This window comes from Oxyura jamaicensis, chromosome Z, assembly GCF_011077185.1.
Source record: "Oxyura jamaicensis isolate SHBP4307 breed ruddy duck chromosome Z, BPBGC_Ojam_1.0, whole genome shotgun sequence".
Lineage (NCBI taxonomy): Eukaryota > Metazoa > Chordata > Aves > Anseriformes > Anatidae > Oxyura > Oxyura jamaicensis.
The window spans coordinates 31,198,530-31,222,023 of record NC_048926.1 but is presented as its reverse complement, the minus strand read 5'-3'; the positions used below and the strand labels follow the sequence as shown (position 1 = coordinate 31,222,023).

At 36.0% G+C, this 23,494-nt stretch overlaps 1 protein-coding gene across 40 annotated transcripts in view; it reads left to right on the top strand.

Moving 5' to 3' along the window:
• PTPRD (protein tyrosine phosphatase receptor type D) overlaps positions 1 to 23,494 on the top strand; it is a 510,118-nt gene that overhangs the window by 366,062 nt on the left and 120,562 nt on the right. For 15 of the 40 annotated variants that reach the window (XM_035309857.1, XM_035309853.1, XM_035309846.1 and 12 more), the window contains 9 exons: positions 5,084 to 5,217; positions 7,125 to 7,269; positions 10,733 to 11,038; positions 11,987 to 12,180; positions 14,088 to 14,114; positions 16,237 to 16,354; positions 21,061 to 21,648; positions 22,061 to 22,161; positions 23,021 to 23,280. In XM_035309857.1, coding sequence (XP_035165748.1) covers positions 5,084 to 5,217; positions 7,125 to 7,269; positions 10,733 to 11,038; positions 11,987 to 12,180; positions 14,088 to 14,114; positions 16,237 to 16,354; positions 21,061 to 21,648; positions 22,061 to 22,161; positions 23,021 to 23,280 — 1,873 coding nt within the window. The remainder of the gene's footprint in view (positions 1 to 5,083; positions 5,218 to 7,124; positions 7,270 to 10,732; positions 11,039 to 11,986; positions 12,181 to 14,087; positions 14,115 to 16,236; positions 16,355 to 21,060; positions 21,649 to 22,060; positions 22,162 to 23,020; positions 23,281 to 23,494) is intronic. The other 25 variants (XM_035309855.1, XM_035309865.1, XM_035309861.1 and 22 more) reach the window with 7 other exon arrangements.

Sequence of the window (23,494 nt, the reverse complement as noted above, 5' to 3'; positions counted from 1 at the left end):
CACTTGACTGGCCATTTACAATTACTGCCTGATTATGTTCTACAGTTCATGTATGCATAGATGATACATAGACATAGACATATCCACAGGGTACTGCTCAGTACCCTGGCAGAAGGGGAGGTGTCCATTCCCCCCCTGTCCCTGTCCTGTGCCGCCCCCTACCCCCCCTGCCCCCCCGCTCCCTTCCCCCCAGCAGGCTCAACTGGGGCTCAGGCCAGGCTTTTCAGGGCTTCACTCAGCCAGGGGGTGAAACTCCCCAGGTCAGAGACTGCCCAGCCTGCCTGGGCCCCGACTCCACAGCCAGGCTGTCCTGATAGTGAAAAGGCTTCTTTCTCCTTGTCTCCGGCCTAAGTGTCTTGTGTCTCAGTTTGTGCTGCTGCCTCTTGCCCTCCTGGCGCACACCACTATGCAGAGACCACCCATGTCCCCTATCTCCTTTCCTGCTGGTGCTGGGGCTGCTGTTTGTGCTACCAAAGCCACACCTTCTCCTGGCTGAACTGGCTGCAGTCCTACAGGCTCTTCTTGCTGGCTTTTCATTAAATTTGTCCATTTTTATCAACATCCTTTCTCTGTTGGAGGCCCAAAACCAGATGCAGTATGCAGATGACTGTACAATAACGAGCTCTAAGCGTTGGGGATGACCTCTGCCCTCCCCTGGCTCTCAAGGCTGTGTCCTGCTCACACCAATTTTCTCGCCCTCATTGCTGCCAAGGTGCATCACCAGGAGCTGCTCAGCTTGCTCCCTGCAGGTTCCAGAGCCATCCCTTTGAGTTACCGCAGAGTCACACCAGCCCCAGCTTCTGTCCCTGCAGGGCTCTACCTTTCCAGGCCAGGGCGCAGCCTCTTTCATGATCCCTATTTTTCAGCTCCCTCTTAACAACAGCATGGCCCATGACTATATTGACTATCCCACTCCAGCTTGATGCCATCTGCAGATTTGGCACATGTGCCCTCCATCCCTTCCTCAAGGTCACTGAAGTAGGTATCATGCACAGGATGGGTTCCATTTCAGGGCCATTTCTCTTTAATGTTTTCGTAAATTACTTGTATGAAGGACCTGAATGTGTACTAAGAAAGTTTCCAGGTGACACTAAACAGGAAGGAAATGCTGACTCTGTCAAAGGTAGAGGAGCCTTGCAGGGAGATCTTGACAAATTAGAGGGCTGGGCAATTACCAGCTGTGTGAAGACTAACAAGAGAAATTGTTGGATTATGAACCTAGGACAGGGCCACCATGGATGTACAGATTAGGGGATGAGGGGCTGGAGAGCAGACCAGCAGAAAGGGATCTGGGAGTTCTGGTAGATGACAAATTGAATTTGAGTCAACAATGTGCCCTGGCAACCAAAAGGTACAACTGTATCCTGGAGTACATCAAAAACAGCATTGCAAGCCAGATGAAGGAAGTGATAATTGCCATCAGGCTTCCCACCTGTCTCAAGTCCCTGAACCTCTAGGCAGTGGTTGAGGGAACAAAATCCCTCCCACTGTAAGCAAAGAGTAGGTCTGACCACCTAATGGAACTGAAAAGGTACAGGTCAATGACATGAATCCCATGGTCCTGAGGGAACCATTGGACACAGCTACCAAGCCACTCTCCATCACACTTGAAAAGTCCTGGCACTCCAGGGAAGTCCCTGGTGACTGAAAAGAGGAAAACATCTCTCCCATTTTTAAAAAGGGTAAAACAAAAGACACAGAGAACTACACACTGGTGAGCCTCACCTCTATGCAAGGCAAGATCATGGAACAGATCCTCCTAGAAGCAATGTTAAGGTACATGCAAGACAAGGAGGTTATATGAGACAGTCAGCACTGTTTCATCAAGGGCAAATCATGCCTGACCTGGTGGCCTTTGGGATGGAGTAACTACATCAGCTCTGACAATGGAAGACTGAACAATGCCATCTACCTGGACTTCTGTAAGGCCTTCAACATGGTCCCGCACAATATCCTGATCTCTAAATTGGAGAGAGATGGATTTGAAGAATGGACTACTCAGTGTACAAGGATTTAGCTGGATGGCCACATCAAGAGAGTTCTGTTCAACAGCTCTATATCCAGGTGGACATTGGTGATGGAAGCTGGTGTCCCTTGGGGATCTGTTTTGGGAATGGTGCTGTTTAATATCTTTATCAATAATGTAGACAGTGGGATTGAGTGCTCCCTCAGCAAGTTTGCAGATTTAACCAAGCTGAGTGGCGCAGTTGATGCAACAGAAGGAAGGGATATCATCCAAAGGGACCTGGACAAGCTTGAGAAGTAGGCCCACATGAAACCTAATGAGGTTCAGCAAGTCTGAGTCCAAAGTGCTGCACCTGGACCAGGGCAATCCCAGACATAAATATAGACTGGGAGAAAAACTCATTGAGAGCAGCCCTGTGGAGAAGGACGTGGGGGTTCTGGTGGATGAAAAGATCAACATGAGCCAGCAGCGCATGCTTACAGCCCAGAAGGCCAACTGTGTCCTGGGCTGCATCAACAGAGGAGTAGCCAGCAGATTGAGGGAATGGTTGTCCTCTACCCTTGTAAGGCCCCACTTGGAGTACTACATCCAGGTCTGGGGTCCCCAAAATAAGAAAGATGTGGACCTGTTAGAGTGAGTCCAGAGGAAGGCCATAAAGGTGATCAAAGCGATGGAGCACCTCTCCTACAAAGAAAGGCTGAAAGAGATGGATATGTTCAGCACGGAGAAGAAAATGCTTACATACTTAGAGTGAACTTATAAAAAAGATGGAGAGTGACTTTATATATTAGCAGATAGTGACTGGAGAAGGGGGAACGGCTTTAAACTGAAAGAGGGGAGATTTAGATTAGAAGTCAGGAGGAAATTCTTTACTCAGAGAGTGGTGAGGCACTGGAACAGGTTGCCCAGATATGTTGTGGACTCACAATCCCTAGAGGTGTTTTGACAAGTTGGATGAGGCTTTGTGCAACCTGATCCAGTGAAAGGCACCCCTTCCCAATGACAGGAAGCTTGGAACTAGGTGATCTTTAAGGTCCCTTCTCACTCAAGCCATTGATGAATGTACAATTGACCTGCTCTACTCTGGTGCAGCCTCACCTCAAGTACTGTGGACATTTTTGGTCACCACAATATACAAAGGACATCAAACTATTAGAGAATGTCCAAAGGAAGGCAACAAAGATGCTGAAAGGTCTTTAGCGCAAGACTCATGAGGAGCAGTTGAAGTCACTTGGTTTTCAGCCTAAAGAGGAGACTGAGAGGAGACCTTGCTGCGGTCTACAACTTCCTCATGAAGGATAGTGCATGGGGGCACTGATCTCTTCTCTCTGATGACCAGCAAAAGGACATGAGGGAATGGCATGAAGCTAAAACTTCTTCACAACGAGGGTGGTTGTGCACTGCAACAGGCTCCCTAGGGAAATGGTTATGTCACCAAGCCTAACAGAGTTCAAGAAGCATTTGGACAGGATTCTCAGAAATATGATGTTTGATTTTTGGTTGTTCCTGTATGGAGCCAGGAGCTAGACTTAATGATCCTTGTGGGTCCATTCCAGGTCAAGATATTCTATGATTTTATGATTTTTTCCTAAAAACAAAACATTTTTTTTGACTTTGTAGTATGCAGAAATGTTCTCTTCTTACACAAGGCATCTTTTAGAAAAATTACTCATTACTCTTACCCATCTTTCTTTCTGTGAAGAGATTGTGAAGAGACTCTCACTCATTCCCATAGAAATAGGCAACATTTTTCTACACATTTATTCTTCTATTTTTTTCCTATTTCTCAAAAGAAACTGTGAATTGTAGGGAATTGCAAGCTCCACACAGACTGAATATGCACTTTATGTTGGCAGGTTATCTGTCTGTTTAAAGGTTAGATATCAAACATCTACCACATACACAAGGGTATTTTTATCCAAATAGTGACATTCTGTAGAAGTCTGTGGAAGCTTACAGTCACAAATTATTTTTACCAGTTACTTTGTGGTATTTTTAAGTCTCTTACTATACAGAAGAAATGTACTTGTAATATTATAATAAAATTCTACCCTGAAAAGTGACTTGTAATGCAATTATTATCACACTGCGGTTGTCACAGCTGTTCTCAATATATGCTAAGAATCCTATCTCATACTTTTTTTTTTTCTTCAGAGGTAAGGACATAACACATTTTATTCTTGAAAAGATAGAAGTGGTGTGGAAGACTGTTTCATAACTGGAACTAATGTTTTAGAACTTGTATGCCATAATGATTGTATAACAGGATATATTTTACTGTCTTTTCCCAGTCATAATAAGTTTTCCAGTTATAATAATAACTTTAATATTTAGTGTAGATTTGGAGAAGTAAATGAGAACAACATTTAGCCTAGGTAATTTCTGCAACCATTACACAAAGCTTGAAAACAAAATATTCTTGACTACCAAAATCAAATTTAAAATTTTAGTTCTTACAATTAAAAAGTGTTGTCACTAGAAATCCAGATGTATTTATAAAAATTCCAGTCATTAAAAGTGTGCAAATATGTCACAATGAGAACATTACTGAAGATCTCTTCAGTAGGTTGTAACTTCTTTGGGTAGTTAAATCATTAGGTATTCTTAAAGAGCAAGATGTGTTTAGCATCTTAGTTGTGAGCTAAGCAACCCTTTTTCAGAACTGGAAACACGTCATGATTTTAATACTGTGTTATTGAATATTCTATCCTATCTTGGGTAATACTAGCATTTCCCACATAATGCTTTTATATACCTACACATACACACACACGCACACACACACACACACTTGCCATTTCATACATCGGTTAAACTTCCATTGGTTCAACACCAAGCTTCTTTCAACTACATTTCAGATCTTTGTGCATTATTTGTATTGTGAAGCATTTGCTTGAAATTCTTGATAATTTGTAATGTGCAAATTAAAACTGTTCTTTTTCTGAGTTCAGATTAATTTATTTCATAACACAGTTAATCAATTTGTTTAAAATCAGTAAATTCAATAAAAATAATATTGTGTGAAATATTCAGATAATAGTTTAAAGGGTTTGAATGATATGTGTTTAAATAGACCGATAAACAATCAGAAACACTACTAAAATCTTTTTTCTTTAGTGCCTGGTCAGCCGTTGAACTTCAAGGCAGAACCTGAGTCTGAAACGAGCATATTACTTTCCTGGACGCCTCCACGCTCTGATACTATTTCCAGCTATGAACTAGTTTACAAAGATGGGGAGCATGGGGAAGAGGTAAGAGAAAATATTATACATCTTTTAAGTACTTGCTAATGAATTAGACGTAAATGCTACCATTGGTCACTTCCTTCAGTATGAAAGCCGTGATATTAAACAGTTTGTTAATCCCAGCAGTGAGCCTATTTGACTTCAAATGTGTAAACCAAAAATACTCTTAATGGTTACTAGCAAAGTGTGATAAATGATTAAGTCCCAAATAGGATTTTTGTGATTTATTAAGTGAATAGAGGCAAGCAAACAGCACTGGGTGCACCAGGAGTCTCTGCCCTACCAGGACGCACACCTGTTACATCAGGTGGTTGATTTTTATGCTCCTAGACTAATACATATTCATCACTATTCCTAGAAAAGGCAGGGTTTTTATAATTAGTTCCCGGAATCCAAACCCTCTCTGGACGCATGCGTATCAGTCTCTGGTGGTCTTTCTGGGGGTCTCTTGTGCTGAAGGCTTGTAGTCTTCCTCCCAGGCTTTGTCCTTCGGTCATCCTTCAGCTCCCCCTTTCTCCTTATTTGGTGGATCTCTTTGCTGGTTATCAGAGGCTTGCGCAGCGTCCAATGCAAAAGTCAGCAGTTTCCTAAAAAACTCCTTGGTTCTCTTATCTCCCAGACAAGAGTCTCAATGTTTGCCCTTCAAACCCTCTATTTACACAAATTGCTGGATCGTTCCTTTGCATGATACAAGAACTATGTACACTAATCACTCTGTTTTTCTTAAATAGAAGGTTATATTTCATCATGAGGCCCTAGCATTGTTCCATACTGACACGAATCAAATGAACACATTTCACAAAAGGAAATTTGCTGTTGTTCACAGGTGTTCATATGGATGTTGCATCCAGTTTTTGATGATACTGATCACGTCTCTCCAAACCTGTTCCTCCACAAAGGCTTGGAAGCAGAGGTGTTTTGCTGAATATTATAGAGTTACTGATATATTTTTTTGAACTTACACTTGCACTTTGCAGCTTGTTTTCATCCTTAGAGAATATCTATTTGCCACCATGGAAGACATTTAATGAAGCTTATTATCTTTCAGTAATCTTTGAGAAGATTTTTTTTTTTTTTTCTCTCTCTCTCTAAAGATAAAAAGCTACTATGGGCTTTTTCTATACCATTGTTTCATAAAGAATTTTGAGTTTGAGTGCCTCTGTGCTGTTAGTGTAGAATAAACCATTCTTACACTTAATATCAAAACCATGTGGTATTGCCAGATGTCCCAGACAAAAAATAACAACAACAAAACAAACAAAAAAGAACCTGTCAGCCTCAGAGGAGTGTCAACTTCATTGATCTGTGCTGCATCATCATCTCATTGCTGATACTTTAGCTCAGCTTATGTTTATGGCAGCTCCACAAATACACAGTGAATGTACAAGCATGTTCTGAAGCAGATGCAGGCCCTTGTTTAATACCTTACAGTTGGAATAATATGTTACTTAAGATTTTGAACACCAGCTTAATTACAGGTTTCCTAAAATCTATCTGTTACTCTCATAACAGATATCTAGACTTCACTGTCATGTGGGTAATTACAGACAAGGCTTTGACCATGTGTTGTTGTCTGAAGATCCTTTTATGATTTATACACACCTATTACTTCTTCAAATAGTCAAAAAAGTATCTCTGAGTATAACCCTTTAAGCTGTCTGCTTTAAAAAATATATCATTCTTTAATGTGTATTTGTTAAAAGTAATGTATTCATTTTGGGTTTGTTCTGTTTCAGTACTTTTTTTTTTTTTTTTTTTTCTTGACTTTATATGTTACAATTTTGTGAGATAGGTTATCAACAGAGTATAAAAACATTTCTTCTGTGGACAACATATTGCATATGTTGATATGCAATTCAGAGTCTCTTACTGAATATTAATCATGACATCTGACTCTCATTACTTACCTGTAGCAACGGGTTTCCACTGAGCCTACCACATCTTACCGCCTGCAAGGCCTGAAGCCAAACAGCTTGTACTTGTTTCGTCTAGCTGCACGTTCTCCACAAGGTTTGGGTGCTTCAACAGCAGAAATCTCAGCAAGAACCATGCAGTCAAGTAGGTGTCTTTCCTTGCTAACTATAATCTATTATGTTACATTTGTCAAAGAGATTCATTTAAACAGCTGACAGAGACGGCAAGACAAGAAAACAGAATCGTACAAAACATAAAATTTAAGAATCTTAATACAGAAAAAAAAAAAAAAAGTTTACAATACTGTGATCAACTAATATGTGTCTTTTCCATAGCTTCTGAAAAAGACCCTGTAAAGACTTAAAGAAAGCCAGTGTCTAAGGAGACAATACTATGCTGTCATAATTTGTTGTTGTTGTTATAATAGGGATAGTAGGGCAATATTTTATTGTGCAGTAAGTATAGATGAGGAACAGTCCTCCACCCATAAAATACCACCTTCTTACTCTGAAGATTTCCTGTAATACTAGATTGCTCCAGTAGCATATCCTCATAGTAAAAAAGTTTGCAGAGTGGGCCAGTTTGAATGCTTCTGACTGTATCAAAAATTTTCTTATAACTTCTTCTATAGTAACTACTCTGAGTTAGAGTTTTTTTTTTTTTTTTTTTTTTTTTTTAATCTGGGCTTTTTTAAATGTTCAGTCATTAAAATATTTTTTCTGACTGGATTCTTATTGAAACAATGTCAATGAGCTCATCACATTTCTGTGCAAATATGATGCAAACATTTGGATTTATTTCACAATATTTAAATTAACACTTAACTAAAACAACCAGGCATACAAGGATGATATCCAGAATGACTGTGTTTACTGAATAAGTTATGCTTTCCTAACGTTTTTTACTGTATAATTTGAAAACTTATTGCAATTCTATTTTTGTTTGTTTTTCATTAAATTACCATTTCTTAATGTTTTATTTAAAACAAACAAACACAACAACAACAAAAACTCAGATTCTCAGTTGGCATGATTTTCTTTTTAATGTGCAGTCTGTAATAAATGATGATTATGTAATAATCATCTGTAATAAGTCTGTAATAAATGATGATTATATCATCATCGATAGTGTTATATAATTAATAATAATTAATATAATAGGAGATGTAGTACTGTAGAGCCTAAGTTTAACCAAAGCTAAGTGTGCTTCTGCAGCATTTCTAAGCTATTTGAATAAACATAAAAGACTACTGTGTAACACAAGACTAGTAACAATGCCAGTTTTGACCTTAATCAATAATTTGATGTATCTATTGGCTCCTGGAGCCATTTCAGCTACTTAAAATGCTCATGTTCTTATTACTTATTGGGTGAAAATTCCCTAAATTGTGCATAAAGAATAAACATTTAGGAGCCAAGGTATTATGTTCTGCCTATAAGCACATTGGCATTTTTTCCCTTCTAAAATACAAAAATATAGTATTATATCTGTAAAAAGCCTTATGCATACAGATATTATGGAAATCTAATTTCAGTAGTATATAAGCAGACCCCAGTTATTTCTTAAAAGTTTGCAGCAGTTTTAAACATTGTGTATTTTAAGAAAAATTACATACTTTAATAAAACTAATTACACAGGTAGCCTACAGATTATACTGAGTTACATAGAAGCAATATATATTTTTATAGTGTCATGGATTAAAAATTAATAAGCTTCTGTGAGTTCATTAGCAATATTCACCAGAATATTCTGTTCTCTTTTATCTTGGTTTCAGAGAAAGATTTTACAGGCTTGGTTTCAGTGAAAGATTTTACAGGGATTTAATTCTTTATATACAGGATCCTTGAGGGACATTATGGTTACATTTTACTTTCTCCACAAATCAATGGTAAAAGTGGACCAACAAGTTTTGAGTATTTGATAACTGAATTAGCTTTAAAAAAATAAAAATTAAAAAAGGCTCAATTCTGTTTTGTAGCCCCCCCATCTACTTCCTCTAGTTAGTTGAAATGCTGGTACATTCCCTCCTGTTTTCTCTTCAGAAGAGCAAAGTGCCATACAGAGTAATAAGCCATTGATCCCTGTAGAAGACCTGTGGGGAACCAAAACATACATGTGTAAATGCAATACGTCACAGCAGGGTCCAAGGCCGCCTCTGTTGCTTTAAATTTGTTCGATGTGCCTAGCATAAGTACCAAAAATCCATTTATTTATATTTTTTTTACCCTTTAGAATGGGAAGAAAATAGCAGACAAACAGATAAAAAATAAAACACACATAAAGACCTTGCACTGAAAATTTATGTTTTCATTACAAGAGAAATGGCAGAAATGGGGAAGAAGTCCACAACTGCCAGTGAATTTAAACAATTACTCTTTTTTTTTTTTTTTTTTTTTTTTTTTTTGTGTGTGTGTGTGCTTTGAGTGCTCAGAGTGCTCATTTTTAGTGCTTGGTTACTAAGTACAGACTTCACTAAGGTACATTTAAGTATATGAATGCATACCTAGCTTTCAGTATTGGAATTGCCTCACTGAAAGCAATGGAATGACATACATGTTTAAATGCTGTGGAGCCTCGAAAAGGTAACTATGTTAACAGACTCCTTTAACTATGAATCAGTAAAGGTGAGCACTTCTGCTCCAGATAAATGTTGGTGAAAAGATGTGAAGTGAGGATCTTTCACCTTTCTGATTACTTCAGCTTGTGAATTTAATTTGTAGTATGAACACATGCTTTCTTGACACAATGTTTGGGGTAGATATTTGTTTTTCCTATAGAATAATCTACATTACTGGTAGGATTTAATTCTTTGCTAGTGAAGGTGTGTCCAAGAGGAGTTAAAAAAATAAAACTTGACAGCTGATCTAGGGTAAGTACAAGTTAAAGTCAGAGTCAACAACCCTGTCACTTTTTCCTGGTAGGTAAATCTTTGACTAAGACTTTCTATTGACTGCATGCTTCTGGTATGTTGGCTACAATAAATATTTGAGTAAATGCTTTCCATTTAAACATTATTTTTGGTTGACTTCTGTGAGGCAGACTCAGTTATCAAAAAAAAAAAAAAAAAAAGAATTTGGTTATGGTAGTGGGGAGGCTGTTTAGAGCAATTTCTAGCAATTATTGCAAGTTTGGGGGTTTCTGTGAAAGGATAAATATTCTCAAAGTAAGCCTGCTTGAAGAGCATATGTCCAAATTTCTAAATAAATACATGTCATGCATCGTTTAAGATATTATAACTTGCACTAATTGCAATGATTGTAAAGATAGATCAGTAGCCATAGAAGTGTCACGTTTTTCTTTTATTTCAAGAAGAATTTTAATTACAGGTAGGTAACATTATTTTGAGGTTTTGTTTTCATGTATTTCCCCTACATGTTTTTTTTCACCATTTGGTTGTCTATTCATTTTCAGTTTCCTCATGTTAATAAGCCAAGGTGCATATAACTACCTGATGTTTTGCTTTTTAAGTTTCTACTTCTTTTCTTGTTTGGTTTTTATTTTCATTTTGTTGTCTTTTATTTATTTTTATTTTTTTTCTTTTGTTCATTTTTTTCAACCACTCCTATCCTTTCACTCAAATCCTCCTTTAACCCACTACTGAAATTAGAGCCATCAGCTCCTCCTCAAGACATTAGTTGCACAAGCCCCAGCTCCACTAGTATTTTGGTAAGTTGGAAACCTCCACCAGTGGAAAAACAGAACGGCATTATCACAAAATACTCCATCAAGTACATTGGGATTGATGGAGAAGATGTCAAACCCCATGAAATTTTGGGAATTTCCTCGGACAGTACCCAATACCTTTTGGAACAGCTGGAAAAATGGACTGAGTACCGGATCTCTGTGACTGCCCACACTGATGTTGGACCTGGCCCAGAGAGCTTAGCAGTATTGATTCGGACAGATGAAGATGGTATGTTGCCTCCACTACATCAGTTTGCACCTCTATGATTCTCTGTCGATCTTCTGTCTTTTATGTAGGCTAACAGATTTTTTTTTCTTTTATTTTTTTCTTTTTTTTTTTCTGAATTTTTTTATATATCTGGTATATATATATATATATTTAATAGAAAATACTTTTTTTTTTTTTTTTTTTTTTTGTCAATGAACTGCATCTGCTGCCCCTTTAAGCCCACACACATTCTTCTTTCTCCTTCTTAAACATAAAAATAACTTTCAGGGAGAAAACCTTCTGCCTTTTCCTTGATTTTAGAGTTGTTATTTTTAAACACAAGAGGTTTTCCTCAGGTATTTTTTACAGTGCTTTCTTGTTCTGTGTTGTACTTTTTTATTTATTTTGCTGTTGCTGTTGTTGTTTTTTTTTTTTTCCTTTTTTTTTTTTTTTTAATCTTGGAAAGCTGATGCTCCACACATTTTATTTTCTTCCATGCTTGTAAGTGACAGAAGACAGCCTTATTATCAACCTCCTTTTTATACTACTGAAAAGAAATAAAGAAAGAAAGAAAGAAACAAACAACTTATCATACAAAAATAAGGAAACTTTTTTTGGAAATCTTCTGTGTTTTTTATTATTATTGTTATTATTATTATTTCAATTATTGCAATGCCTCTTTGTACTGTAATGCTTTGACTCTCAAAGCATCTTCCTTGGCTTTTGTACATTTTTACATGTTTTTCTATTTCTCTAATACTATTTTTTCTTCCATTTTTGCATCAGTCATGTTTTTTGATCTTTTCACTGAAAGGTAGAACAGATTGGTTGGGCGTTTTCATTTGTTGAACTGTGTCAGAGAAAATGTAGTGAGTCTGCCCTTTAAAAAAAAAAAAAAAAAAAAAAAGGCAAAAGACATGGTTGGGACAGGTGCCTGTAATTCTGTTTTATCCAATGATGTTGTTCCAGTTCCTAGTGGTCCTCCTCGCAAAGTCGAGGTAGAGGCTGTCAACTCTACTGCTGTTAAAGTGTCATGGCGTTCACCTGTACCCAATAAACAACATGGACAGATCAGAGGATACCAGGTCCACTATGTAAGAATGGAAAATGGAGAACCAAAGGGTCAGCCTATGCTGAAAGACATCATGCTGGCTGATGCACAGGTAATTAGAGCATTTTATGTTATTTTATAATCACAGTGAGAACCCTTCATTTACTAAAAAGCTATCTAAAACTGTATTTTTATTTATATTTGTTTTTCCATTTTTCATCCTACCAGTTTTTTTGTTTGTTTGTTTGTTTGTTTGTTTAATCTCTATTGAAAAACTTTTCAGAATACTTGCATTTATAGGTTCTTGGAGGAAACCTAGACACCCTTTTCTGTAGAGGTGTGCACTGAAATCTTAAACGGTGTCATTCTTCTGGCTCCCATAAACCTGGAGACTGCATCGTACACCTGTTCTCTGAAGTTGTAAAACATCATAAGTACCTAAGCCAGGTCACATCCAGAGCATCAAAATGTGCAGTCTGATCCAACTGCCTGATATTTATTTGTTTAATAGAGACTACAGAGCCAAATGAGAAGCCTATGTTAGTCCATTATTACAATGGTTCTATCGTTGCGCATCTACCTCATCATGCAGTTCACAGGAAATTAATTTATTTTTGTGACTTTAGAAATCACTGAGGTATTAATACTTGTCATTATTTATATCATTAACTGTGCAATAAAATTTGGAACTTAGTTTAAATAGGTTTGGGGTTACCTATAGTACAAAATGGCCCATCTGTCATATAAATTATGAGACATGATGAAAACACAAGCCCGATCACATCAAGTTTTAAAAGCTTCTAAATATAGTACTTTTCTGATTGGGATACACCAGCACTCCATAAAACTGAAGATTCCCAAAGCTCCTGGTGCTGGAGGAATGAGCCTATGTTGAAATTATTTTCATGTGCATGCCTCTCACAGCTAGCTCTTGATTGATGACTCGGATGATGGGAAATGATCAACTTAGGATAAAGTTAAAGAGACAAATCCTATACTCTTAAACATTTTGTGTGATTTTTTTTTCTTCCTTCTTTTTTCTAGGCTTAGTTCTAAACTTCAGCTCTGTAGATAAGTTTTTGAGAACAGATCCCTTATGCACTCCATTTGACAGTTCTCAAAGTATTGTATCAGTTCCTGATGGTCCTTGTTATTCTTTTGTCTCCCTGTCTACCAATATATATGTAGTTATCTATTTTCCTAAACATAGTGTTTTTACAGCTTAAATTCAGTGAAAAGAAAGACGGAAAAGGGTATGTGGGTGGGAAGGAAAAGGAAGAGGAAATGGAAAAAGAGATTATTCTATACTTCATTTTTGGTTGCTCATATTTTCAGCTTCAGCCATGTGGGGTAGTAGTATAAAATCATTTTAAACCCTAGAAGGTCAGAAAGGGGAGACTAGATGTGATATTGAAACAAATATCATAAAGGCAAAAGTCATATTTCCCTTTATCCAAGTTTGTCTTTGAACTGTATTTTTGCCTTTGAGTTACTTTAGATAGTCACCTCCTTCTCCTCACACCACTCCATCTTCCTTCACTTACTGTTATGTTCAAGGCTTGTGCAGGGAGTAAAGTCTTTGACAGTAAAAGACTTTGGTATGGTTAGATTTCAAGACTAAAAAATCACGTCATCCTGCTATTAGTAAGCCCCTGAATTAATTTGGGAAAGTCAAGCATATAAACTAGTGACTAAGTATACTAGGTAGACCAGTGGCTTTTACTGATGAAGTCTATCATGAAGTATTACTATATGGTACAAGAAGACTCATTAATTCTTTCATTTTTCAAGGAAAGAAAAGTACCTGTTTTTTGAGGGGACCAGAAGTGGGATTAAAAATGCCTGGCCTGATTACATTAACCATATTCTACATAATTCTACACAATTAATTAAAATTCTACATGATTTTTCCAGACATTTCTTATTTTACTATTAAGAAGAAAAGATTATTTCAAACAGGCTACAAATTCTCTTCATTTCTTTTGTTTTTTCTTTCCAACATTCTTTATTCTCAATCAGTGGGAATATGATGATACTACTGAACATGTGAGTAGTTTTTGACTGGCCAGAAAGTGTATGTTTTTTTTTTTGGTTTTGTATTTTTTTTGTTTTTGTTTTTCATGTTTGCTTGTAGCCTCCCTTTATTTTTCTGATTTTTTTTTCTTTTGTTATGTGCAGAGATGCATGTACTAACATCAACAGTTTTTTTTTTTTTTTTTTGTTCCTGTATGGCACTTCTGTCCCCCTTCATGCCCAAGGGACAGTGGGGCTTGTTATTGCTTGTTTGTTCTGGGGTTTAGCATGGTGCTGAAATTTCAGAAATGGTTTGTGTTTTCTTATTTTTATGGCTGTTACTAACTTTGACTCACATTTTCTCCTTAAAAGAAAGTGTTAGAAAAATAAGAAGAATAAATTAAAAAAAAAAAAAAAAGTTTGTAATTGCATAGCAATAATCAAACGTTTTACTATATTCATTCTGAGTGATTTTTTTTTTGTGTAGATGAAGGTTGAACTCAGTTGTGCTTCCTTTTTGGTAACTCAATAAATCCATGTTATATTTTATCAGGAATGTCATATGTCATTGTTTATGCCTAAATAGTATGTGTTTGCTGTATCCATGTTAAACTTCTAAAAGACAACACTACATGCAGTCACATCTGTGTTACACCATGAAGTACTGCTTGTTTTGGATTAGGCTGATAGCTTCATCACTGTTTAAAGGGATGTTTGTTTGTTTGTTTGTTTTCATTTTGTTTGTTTTGTTTTTGTTTTTGCCTTTTGCAGTTTTATTCTGCTAATATCTGGTGAAGGGTCCTTCTGAAAGAAGAAAAATTTGTCTTACTGATTCTGGCCTTTAGGTTCAATTCAATTCTGAAATAAATTCTAAGGAGTTTTTTTTTGCTTGTTTGTTTGCTTTTTTATTAGTTTTGTTTTGTTATTCGCTGTTTGATGATTTCCTGGACTTTTTCTTTTTTGTTAGAGTGTTTTTCTTTTGTTAGAGTGATTTTTGCCCAGTTCCTCTGGTCATTGCCTTGTTATTTCTACATTGCTAATAGGGGACTGCAAATACAATGTCAAGTTTTAATCAAATCTGTACTGAGCTCATACCCAATATCTGGAAAATTCATGTACTGTATATAGTCTGACCCATAATCTCTATATTAAGTTTTATAGAGGACACATAAATATACTGTCTCTCTGGCAGCAGTGGAATTTAGTGTAAATTCATTCAGGCATTGAATGGATTGGTACAGTAGTCCAGTGGTTAAAAACTGGAAACAGATGAGTCAGGAAATCTGGGCCAATTAGTTGCCTCTAAGTACTGTTCATTTATATTTACATATAAAATTTAATTATTTTGTGAGTGTCAAAGCTTAACTTCTTCTGCCTGCCCTTATAATATGATGTAAGATTACTTCATTTGAGTTGGCTGACCTTTTGCCGTCTTCTGTGTGTATATGTGTGTGTGTCTGTGTGTGTGCATGTGCTAGCTGAAAAGTTACTTGTTTTCTAGCTGCTGTCAGCTGGCAGATTTATTCTCCGACCATATTTTTAATGATATTTTAGGTAGTTCTAGACTTTAAAACTGATCTGTTTCTCAAGTTCTTTTAGATGTTTAGATGCAAATTCCAACGAGTAACACAGGTTGCAAATAATGTGTTATGAAAGGAAGAAGCTTTCTTGTTCAGCTGAACCATAACGACATAAAAAAGTTTGGATACAACTGCAACATGCTTATATGTAGGCCTTTTATAACTATGTCAGTGATGACCTGTAAATACTAAGTTAAAATATATTTCATTTCTACACATGCATGCATTTCACAGTATCAGTAAGATTCCTCAAGCGAGGTATTTCAGAAAGGCTTATTCACTGTTCACATCACTAAGTCTTTGGCCTTATCCCTTAATCTATCCAAGGCATTCTGTTTAGAAGTGTGCTGTCTTTTATTGCTTAAGTGAGTGAAATACTGCATTATTAAGTATTTCCCACAAAACAGTCTGTTGGTGTTCTCAAATGCTTGCTAGCACTTCCAGTAGCACAAAAGCGTGTGCACTGCATGTACTATACAGATGTTATCTTAAAGATACTGTGCTCTCCTTAATTAATAATAATACATAATAATAAATAATAGTAATAATAATAATCTTGTTTTATTTCTTCTTAGGAAATGATAATTTCTGGTCTTCAGCCTGAAACGACATACTCCTTCACTGTGACAGCCTACACAACAAAAGGTGATGGAGCACGCAGCAAGCCCAAACTTGTATCTACTACGGGTGCAGGTAATCCTCATATAATCTCTGAACAAATCCTTATGCTTGTTCTAGCTTTTTGCTACTGCTGTTTGGAAGTCTTCTCTAGTGTGGAAAATGTTTATAGAACAAAGTTTTTTCTGTTTCAGTATTCGGCCCTTCATTTATTTAGACAAAAACATAATCACTCTCCCCCTTTCTACCTCCCTCAGTTCTAGAAATAGTCAGAAAATGACATTTATACTTTCTAGTAGCTCTTCCATTTTGATTGGTGTCTTCCTGGAGAGGAAAAATGAGAGATTCACTGCTGAGAAAGATATTTGAAAAATTTGTGGAGGGCTTTCCTAAGCTGTGTAAGAAAAGCAACGCTGCTGCCTCTCAGTAAGAACATGGAAAGAACCTGTATGCCAATAACAACTTACCTCAGAAGAATGTAATTATTAATACAGAATTAGAAAACAAGAAAGGAAAGTCAGCCTATAAAATGCTGAAGACAGAGGCAATCTGAGGCATAAACTGGAGCAAAGTACACCATAAAACTGTGTTCAGGTTGCATTTGGTATTTATACTGATTGACTTAATTTGTAGAACTGAACGAAGAGCACATCTAGCACTAATTTGAGAAAAACTATATTTAGTCTCATCAGCTGCCTTTGCTAAATCTCCATCTTGGTGGCTAGATAAACCATATAGTTGCATCTCAGATCTGACACTTGACATGTACTGAGTCACCCTCTCCAACCTCTTCTTTCCTGAATTCTCCTGGTCTGGAAAAAAATGTGATGTATACTTCTTAATTGCATCTAAACTTGATTTAGGAAAACATTATACATTTTGATGCATTATTCTTTTTAAAGTTCAGTTTCCAGTTTGAATAAACACAGTTATATTGACCATGAGAGTTAGTTCCTAGATACAAGCATAGGCTATGCAAACCTGCTTGCAAAACTTGAAATCTCTATACATTTAGTCATTATTATTACTCATGAATTATTTTTCCAAGATCTCTGATGCTTTTTTAGAAAATTAAACAAATCTTGTGTCCCATAAAATCCTGAGTGGCTGAAGAGCAATGGAGAATAAGAGACACGCATGTAAATTCAGATCTATCACACTGTCCTTGCCATTTACTTCACCACTTTGTAGACAAGTAACTCTTTCTCCTGGTCCCTAGATAACAGCTAGTTACCATTTTGCTCCTTCCTATCTTCTGGTATATATGAAAACCTATTTGCCTTTCTGCAATCTTGCCATCATTGAGCTCGTTTTGTAAGGAAAATTCATATGCAGGTATTTGAAAAAGGAAACATTAAATACAGTCAGTATCAAGAATTTCCAGCTCACTGTTCTTTGGAGAATTCATCAGGCAGATGAAGGAATGATGAATGCAATAATACCAAGAACTTGTAGGTTTGAGGTACACCCTCCTATTCTCTACACCCTCCCATTCTCTCAGAGTTTCCATTTGATTTATTTTCCCCTGAAAAAGAGCTATTTAAATACTAAAATAAAACTAATGATGGATCTGACATTCAAGTCTAAATTTTAAAGGTATAAATCAGGTGCAGCTGTATGAAAATGAGTGAGATTATATCTGTAAAATATAGCATATTTTAAAGGTGAGTAAAGATCTGAATGTTTACTGGACAAGCTTACTATTCATGAGCAATGACTTAAAAGCAGTTATTCAGATGATAACTATTCAGTTTTATCTTGTTAGTTATATAAAAGCATCATTTACATTATTAGGCAGGAAAAAAAATCACCAAAGGTAAATGTGCCTGCAGGACAGTAACTGCAATTATTAGTGAAGTCACACAGTGTTATTAACATCTTCATTCCAAGGTGTGTTTTCATACTTTACTCAGTTTTCTTTCCTGGTTTTAGAATTGAAATGAAAGAAAAAATGTTCCTGGTTACTGAAGACTTTTTAACTCAAAGTACTTGAAAATTTTAAATTAGTGATAATTAGTGATAATGCTTACAATTAGTTAAAGGCTGATAATATATGATTAACAAGATATTGACAAAATTAAGACTTACATTTCAATAATGTAATGCAATTTTTCTCAAATTGGATAAGACCTGTAATTTCTGAGTCTCATAACACAGCAGCTTATCTCTTATTTGAAATTTAAATTTTCCTCTGTACTGGACAAAACTCTTGAAATATAAAATTCAGTCTAAATTTTACCCATGCAAAACTATAAATCTTGTATAAAAAGGCAAATGTTTCAAAAAGACTCATACCTGATTTTTTTTAATTTTTTTTTTATGTCTAAGAGGAACAAATTGTCATGAAGACAGCTGGTGCATTTCTTGGCAACTAACAGAAACAAGTTACTTTGTGTACTTTGACAAAGGCAGCTTGCATGTGCTTCTTCTAACAATATCATGACAACTGACTGACACAGAAGGACATGACTGTGATTTGAGAAACATCTTGCTATGTAGTTAGGAAGGTGGACTTCAATAGATTAGAAAATGTATTTTTCATGCAAAATTAATTTCATTTGCATTCTTGACAAATACAAGTATTGTTATTGGAATAAATTTCTAGAGAGCTATTTCATGCCACTTTTATATTTAGGACTGTGCAGAACCCTACTGTTTGTCCCGCAATATTCACAAATGACGATACTAAAAAAAAAAAAAAAAAAAAAGTGGAAACTGAAAGCTATCAAGACATAAACAAAGAGAGGAAAACATTTTGTTTCTCTATCATAGAACCATAGAATGGTTTGTTTGAAGGGACCTTAACAATCATCTGGTTTCAAAAAGTTCCTCCCAAGCTTTCTTGTAGGCCTCCTTAGCTACAAGGGGCTACAGCTTAGCTACAAGAACCAAGAAGGCTCTCTCAGCCTTTCTTCATAGGAGAGTCCTCTGGACTCACTCCAACAGGCCCTTGTCCTCCCCAGAGTCCCATGTATCAGTTCCATGCTAACAAAAAGGAAATTCACCTACTGCAGAATCATATATGTTTCATATTAAAAAAAAAAAAAAAAAAAAAGGTGAACATAGTTATTTACCATTTTAATCACAGGGTAGCTTTAATGGAAAAGTGAGCTCTATCAGTTCTTCTGATAGAGTAAGTAACTGTTATTTTTTCTTTGTATTTACCAACATGGTTAAAAAAAGTAGCACTAACTTCCACCGGAAAAAGAAAAAAAAATCACATAATTAATTTAGTGACATCTTCCACCAGTCTCTCTTCTAGAAAGCAGAAGGAGTTGTTATTCTATTTGTGATGACTCTTTTTCTCTTTCATATGCTTCATTATCTTCAGTAGTATATGAGAGAGAATTGCAGAGACATATATGGCCTGCAAAAGGCCTTCAGAGCCTTTTTGTTGTTCTATAAAGCCTCATAATAATCAACAAGGAAAAGTCAGAAAGATATTCTCTATGTAACAACAAGTGTAGGAAAAAGCATACATAATTTCTAGGAATATATTTGCAGGTAAACTAAGAAGAATATTTAAAAGGAAGGATAATTGGAAAAATTATATAAAAACTAGCTACAATTCATACACAATTAGATGTAGTATCAGGACTTATAACAGATATAACAAGAAAAGAGCTTATTAAATGCAGAATTTTCCTCAAGCTATACCATTCCTCTCTCCTTATTCCTAATTCATTTTGGAATGGTAGTCAGGAGTTCTGAAAATAAGAATCTGATTTGTTGGGTGCCTGAGAACTGAAGATAAGTAATAAAACCCACTGAAGTGTTTAAATATAGGAATCAGAGCTCACAGTAGAGCAATTACATTCACTTGGGAAGGCTTTGAATGTGCATGGAACTAATTAGTCTGTGTGGAAGACTGTTATCATAGCACTACTACTCCCAAAACCAGTCTAGTTTCTTGACCTGTCAGGTATTGGCACATAATGAACACCAAATATCTGAATACTGTTATGGATATTCTTAATTACCAGTATATTTTAAAATTATCTGTTTCTATTACAATTAAATAATTATTTCATGAATATAGAAATTAAATATATAAGTATGTAAAAAAATGTGAATAAATGAAAACAAACAAAAAAAAGATACATAAAAAACAGGTACAATCATGAAATTAAATTCAAGACCTTGCTACCACTCCAATCTGAAACATCCCATTCTGAAGGTCATTTATATACTGAAAATCTTATGGCAGGGTGCTATTATATCTGTGGTAGTCACTGATGACAAGGTTGGCCTTTCCTTCTTCAATATTTTTAATTTTCAATGGCAATAATTATGTTAAACAGATTTACAAACTCATAATTTCTCAGTTATTTTTATCACGGTTATTACTGTTATTGTTATTAATTATTTTTCAATTTACAGGAACAGCAGAAATGTACCTTGGATTAATTTAATGAATACTTTTGACAGTACTCTATTTTTCAAGCAAAGATTTGTAAGTCAGACAGAACTACTCATAAGATGTATGTTTGAAGTTTTACTTCTTGACTGGTGTTCCTGTGCCTCTGAATGTTCTCAGTAAGGGAAGGAATGGTGTTTAGAATGGTAAGGGAAGAATACAATGGACAATAGATGCCTTTACTATCATAGTTCACTACACGGTATAACTCAGTAGTAGACATTATTTCTTCCACAAGGTAGTGATCTGTGGAACAAAGAGTGAGGGAAGAAAAAAATATCTATATTCCTTTTAAAACTAGACTCAAGAATTTTATGTGCAATTCTGTTTGTATTTATCATCTTTAAATAACATTGTGCTACAGTTCCAGGCAAACCTCGGCTTGTGATTAGCCACACACAGATGAACACAGCTCTAATTCAGTGGCACCCTCCTGTGGACACCTTTGGGCCGCTACAGGGTTACCGCCTGAAGTTTGGTCGCAAGGATGTGGATACATTTACAACCATGGAGTTCTCAGACAAGGAAGATCACTTCACAGCCACAGACATTCATAAAGGAGCTTCCTATGTCTTCAGGCTCTCAGCTAGAAATAAAGTGGGCTTTGGGGAGGAGATGGTTAAAGAGATATCTGTTCCTGAAGAGGTACCCAGTGGATTTCCCCAAAATCTCCACTCAGAAAGCTCTACTTCTACGTCAGTTCAATTAACTTGGCAGATGCCACTCTTGGCAGAGAGAAATGGCATTATCACCAAATACACCATCTTGTACAAAGATATCAATGTCGCTTACCAGCCAGTTGAACTCCCTGTTGTTCCTGCCGATACCTCTATGACACTTTCTGGCTTAAAACCAGATACCACATATGATGTTAAAGTACGTGCCCACACAAGCAAAGGGCCTGGTCCATATAGTCCAAGTGTCCAGTTCAGGACACTACCTGTGGATCAAGGTAGGATTTGTCTGCTTATGGCGTTGACCTTTAAAGGAGTATCGGTCTTTGGATATCAGTGTTTTTGAAGCTGTAAATAAAACTGACTGGCCCATTCATAAAAATAGGTTCAACAAACACAAAAGGTAAAGTATGTAAATCTTAATATGTTTTGGATGCCTTAGAATTCAGTTGTCCCTTGCCAAGAAAGTTCTGGCTAACATCTTCACAATTTGTTCAGGTAAGGAGAAGTTATATGTTGGGTTGTCACTAGATAAGAACGAGTTAGAACATTGTATTTAAGCATGAGCAAACAGGTAGGAGAATTTAATTAATGTTGTTTCTTTGGCCTAAATGGAAAGCTAAAAATCCCAGGTACCCATGGGAAATCTATACTACATGATGTTGTCTATATACATTTCCTTTTTTCCAGCAGTGTTTGCAAAAAATTTTCATGTTAAAGCAGTAATGAAGACTGCCGTTTTGTTGTCTTGGGAGATTCCAGAAAACTACAATTCAGCCTTGCCTTTCAAAGTAAGTTGCCTTCTGTTTGTTAGAGAGAAACTAGGGGATGACATTCAACTGACTAAGTAGCTTACTGAACATGTAACTTTTTTGGTATTGCTGTTTTTAAGAACGTAAGCTATTAAATTCAGTCCTTTGGCAATTCCTGTTGTCATGGCAGTATTTCCAAGTCAGTCTGATAGTGGTTGTTATTTGTGGTATGAACACATTGCTAATTTGAAGTTCATTGCTACTATATTTAGACTAGATAGTGAAAACAATAATTTTATTTTTATTGTTACTCTTTTCTGTAGTAACTATTAACTGTGTGCCTTGTTCTTCATCTCCTCACATTTGCAATAACAGACTTTTGGAGTATAACTCTTCTGTTCCACTAGCTACAGGATTAGCGAGATAAAGAGACTCAATGTAAATTGCAGTCTGACCTGTCATTACTTCTGTGTGACTCTTCATCACTTTTTTCATCTCTGGCAGTGGCAAGGAAAAAGAAATATTTAATAAAATAAATATTGCAAAAACCTTTCTGAATATCGAGTATGAATGGAATAAATCAAGGTAACTTTAAGAACAAATTTGCCTTGATATAAATTCTGGTTTCAAGAAAAGCTACTGAATTTGAGTAAGTGAAATTGGATTTTAGTAGTGCTTGCTCTGCTTTGAATTAATATAGAGTGTTTTTTTTTTTTTTTTTTTTTCTGCCCATAACAAGCAGTTTAATTGTAGTAGTGAATTTAGTAGTATCTTACAGCCTAAAATGCCCAAAACTTTCATTTTAAATTTATAGCTAGACTCATTCCTGAATTCAGTATGACAATATCAGTTGTCTTCCCTGCTAACAAAAAACACATTTGATTTCTATATAACTTAGATCCTTTATGATGACGGCAAAATGGTGGTGGAGGTTGATGGACGTGCTACTCAAAAGCTGATCACTAATTTGAAGCCAGAGACATCGTATTCATTTGTGCTGACAAACAGAGGGAATAGTGCTGGAGGTCTTCAACACAGAGTGACAGCAAAGACTGCACCAGACGTGCTTCGTACCAAGCCAGTCTTCATCGGAAAGACCAACTTAGATGGCATGATAACTGTGGAACTTCCAGAAGTACCATCAAATGAGAATATAAAGTGAGTGAGTGAATGACATTGTCATTAATGTTATAAATTAAAAATTATGACATTATGGCATAAAAAATAATAAATTGTGACATTTATCTTCAGAAAGATGTTCATTCTTGCTATTCTCCTAATAAAACCTGAACCTGTAGTGGTGGACTAGGGCTTTATTCCTCATAACAATACAGAACACAATACTCTGTAGTAGAATTTGGACTAACAATAT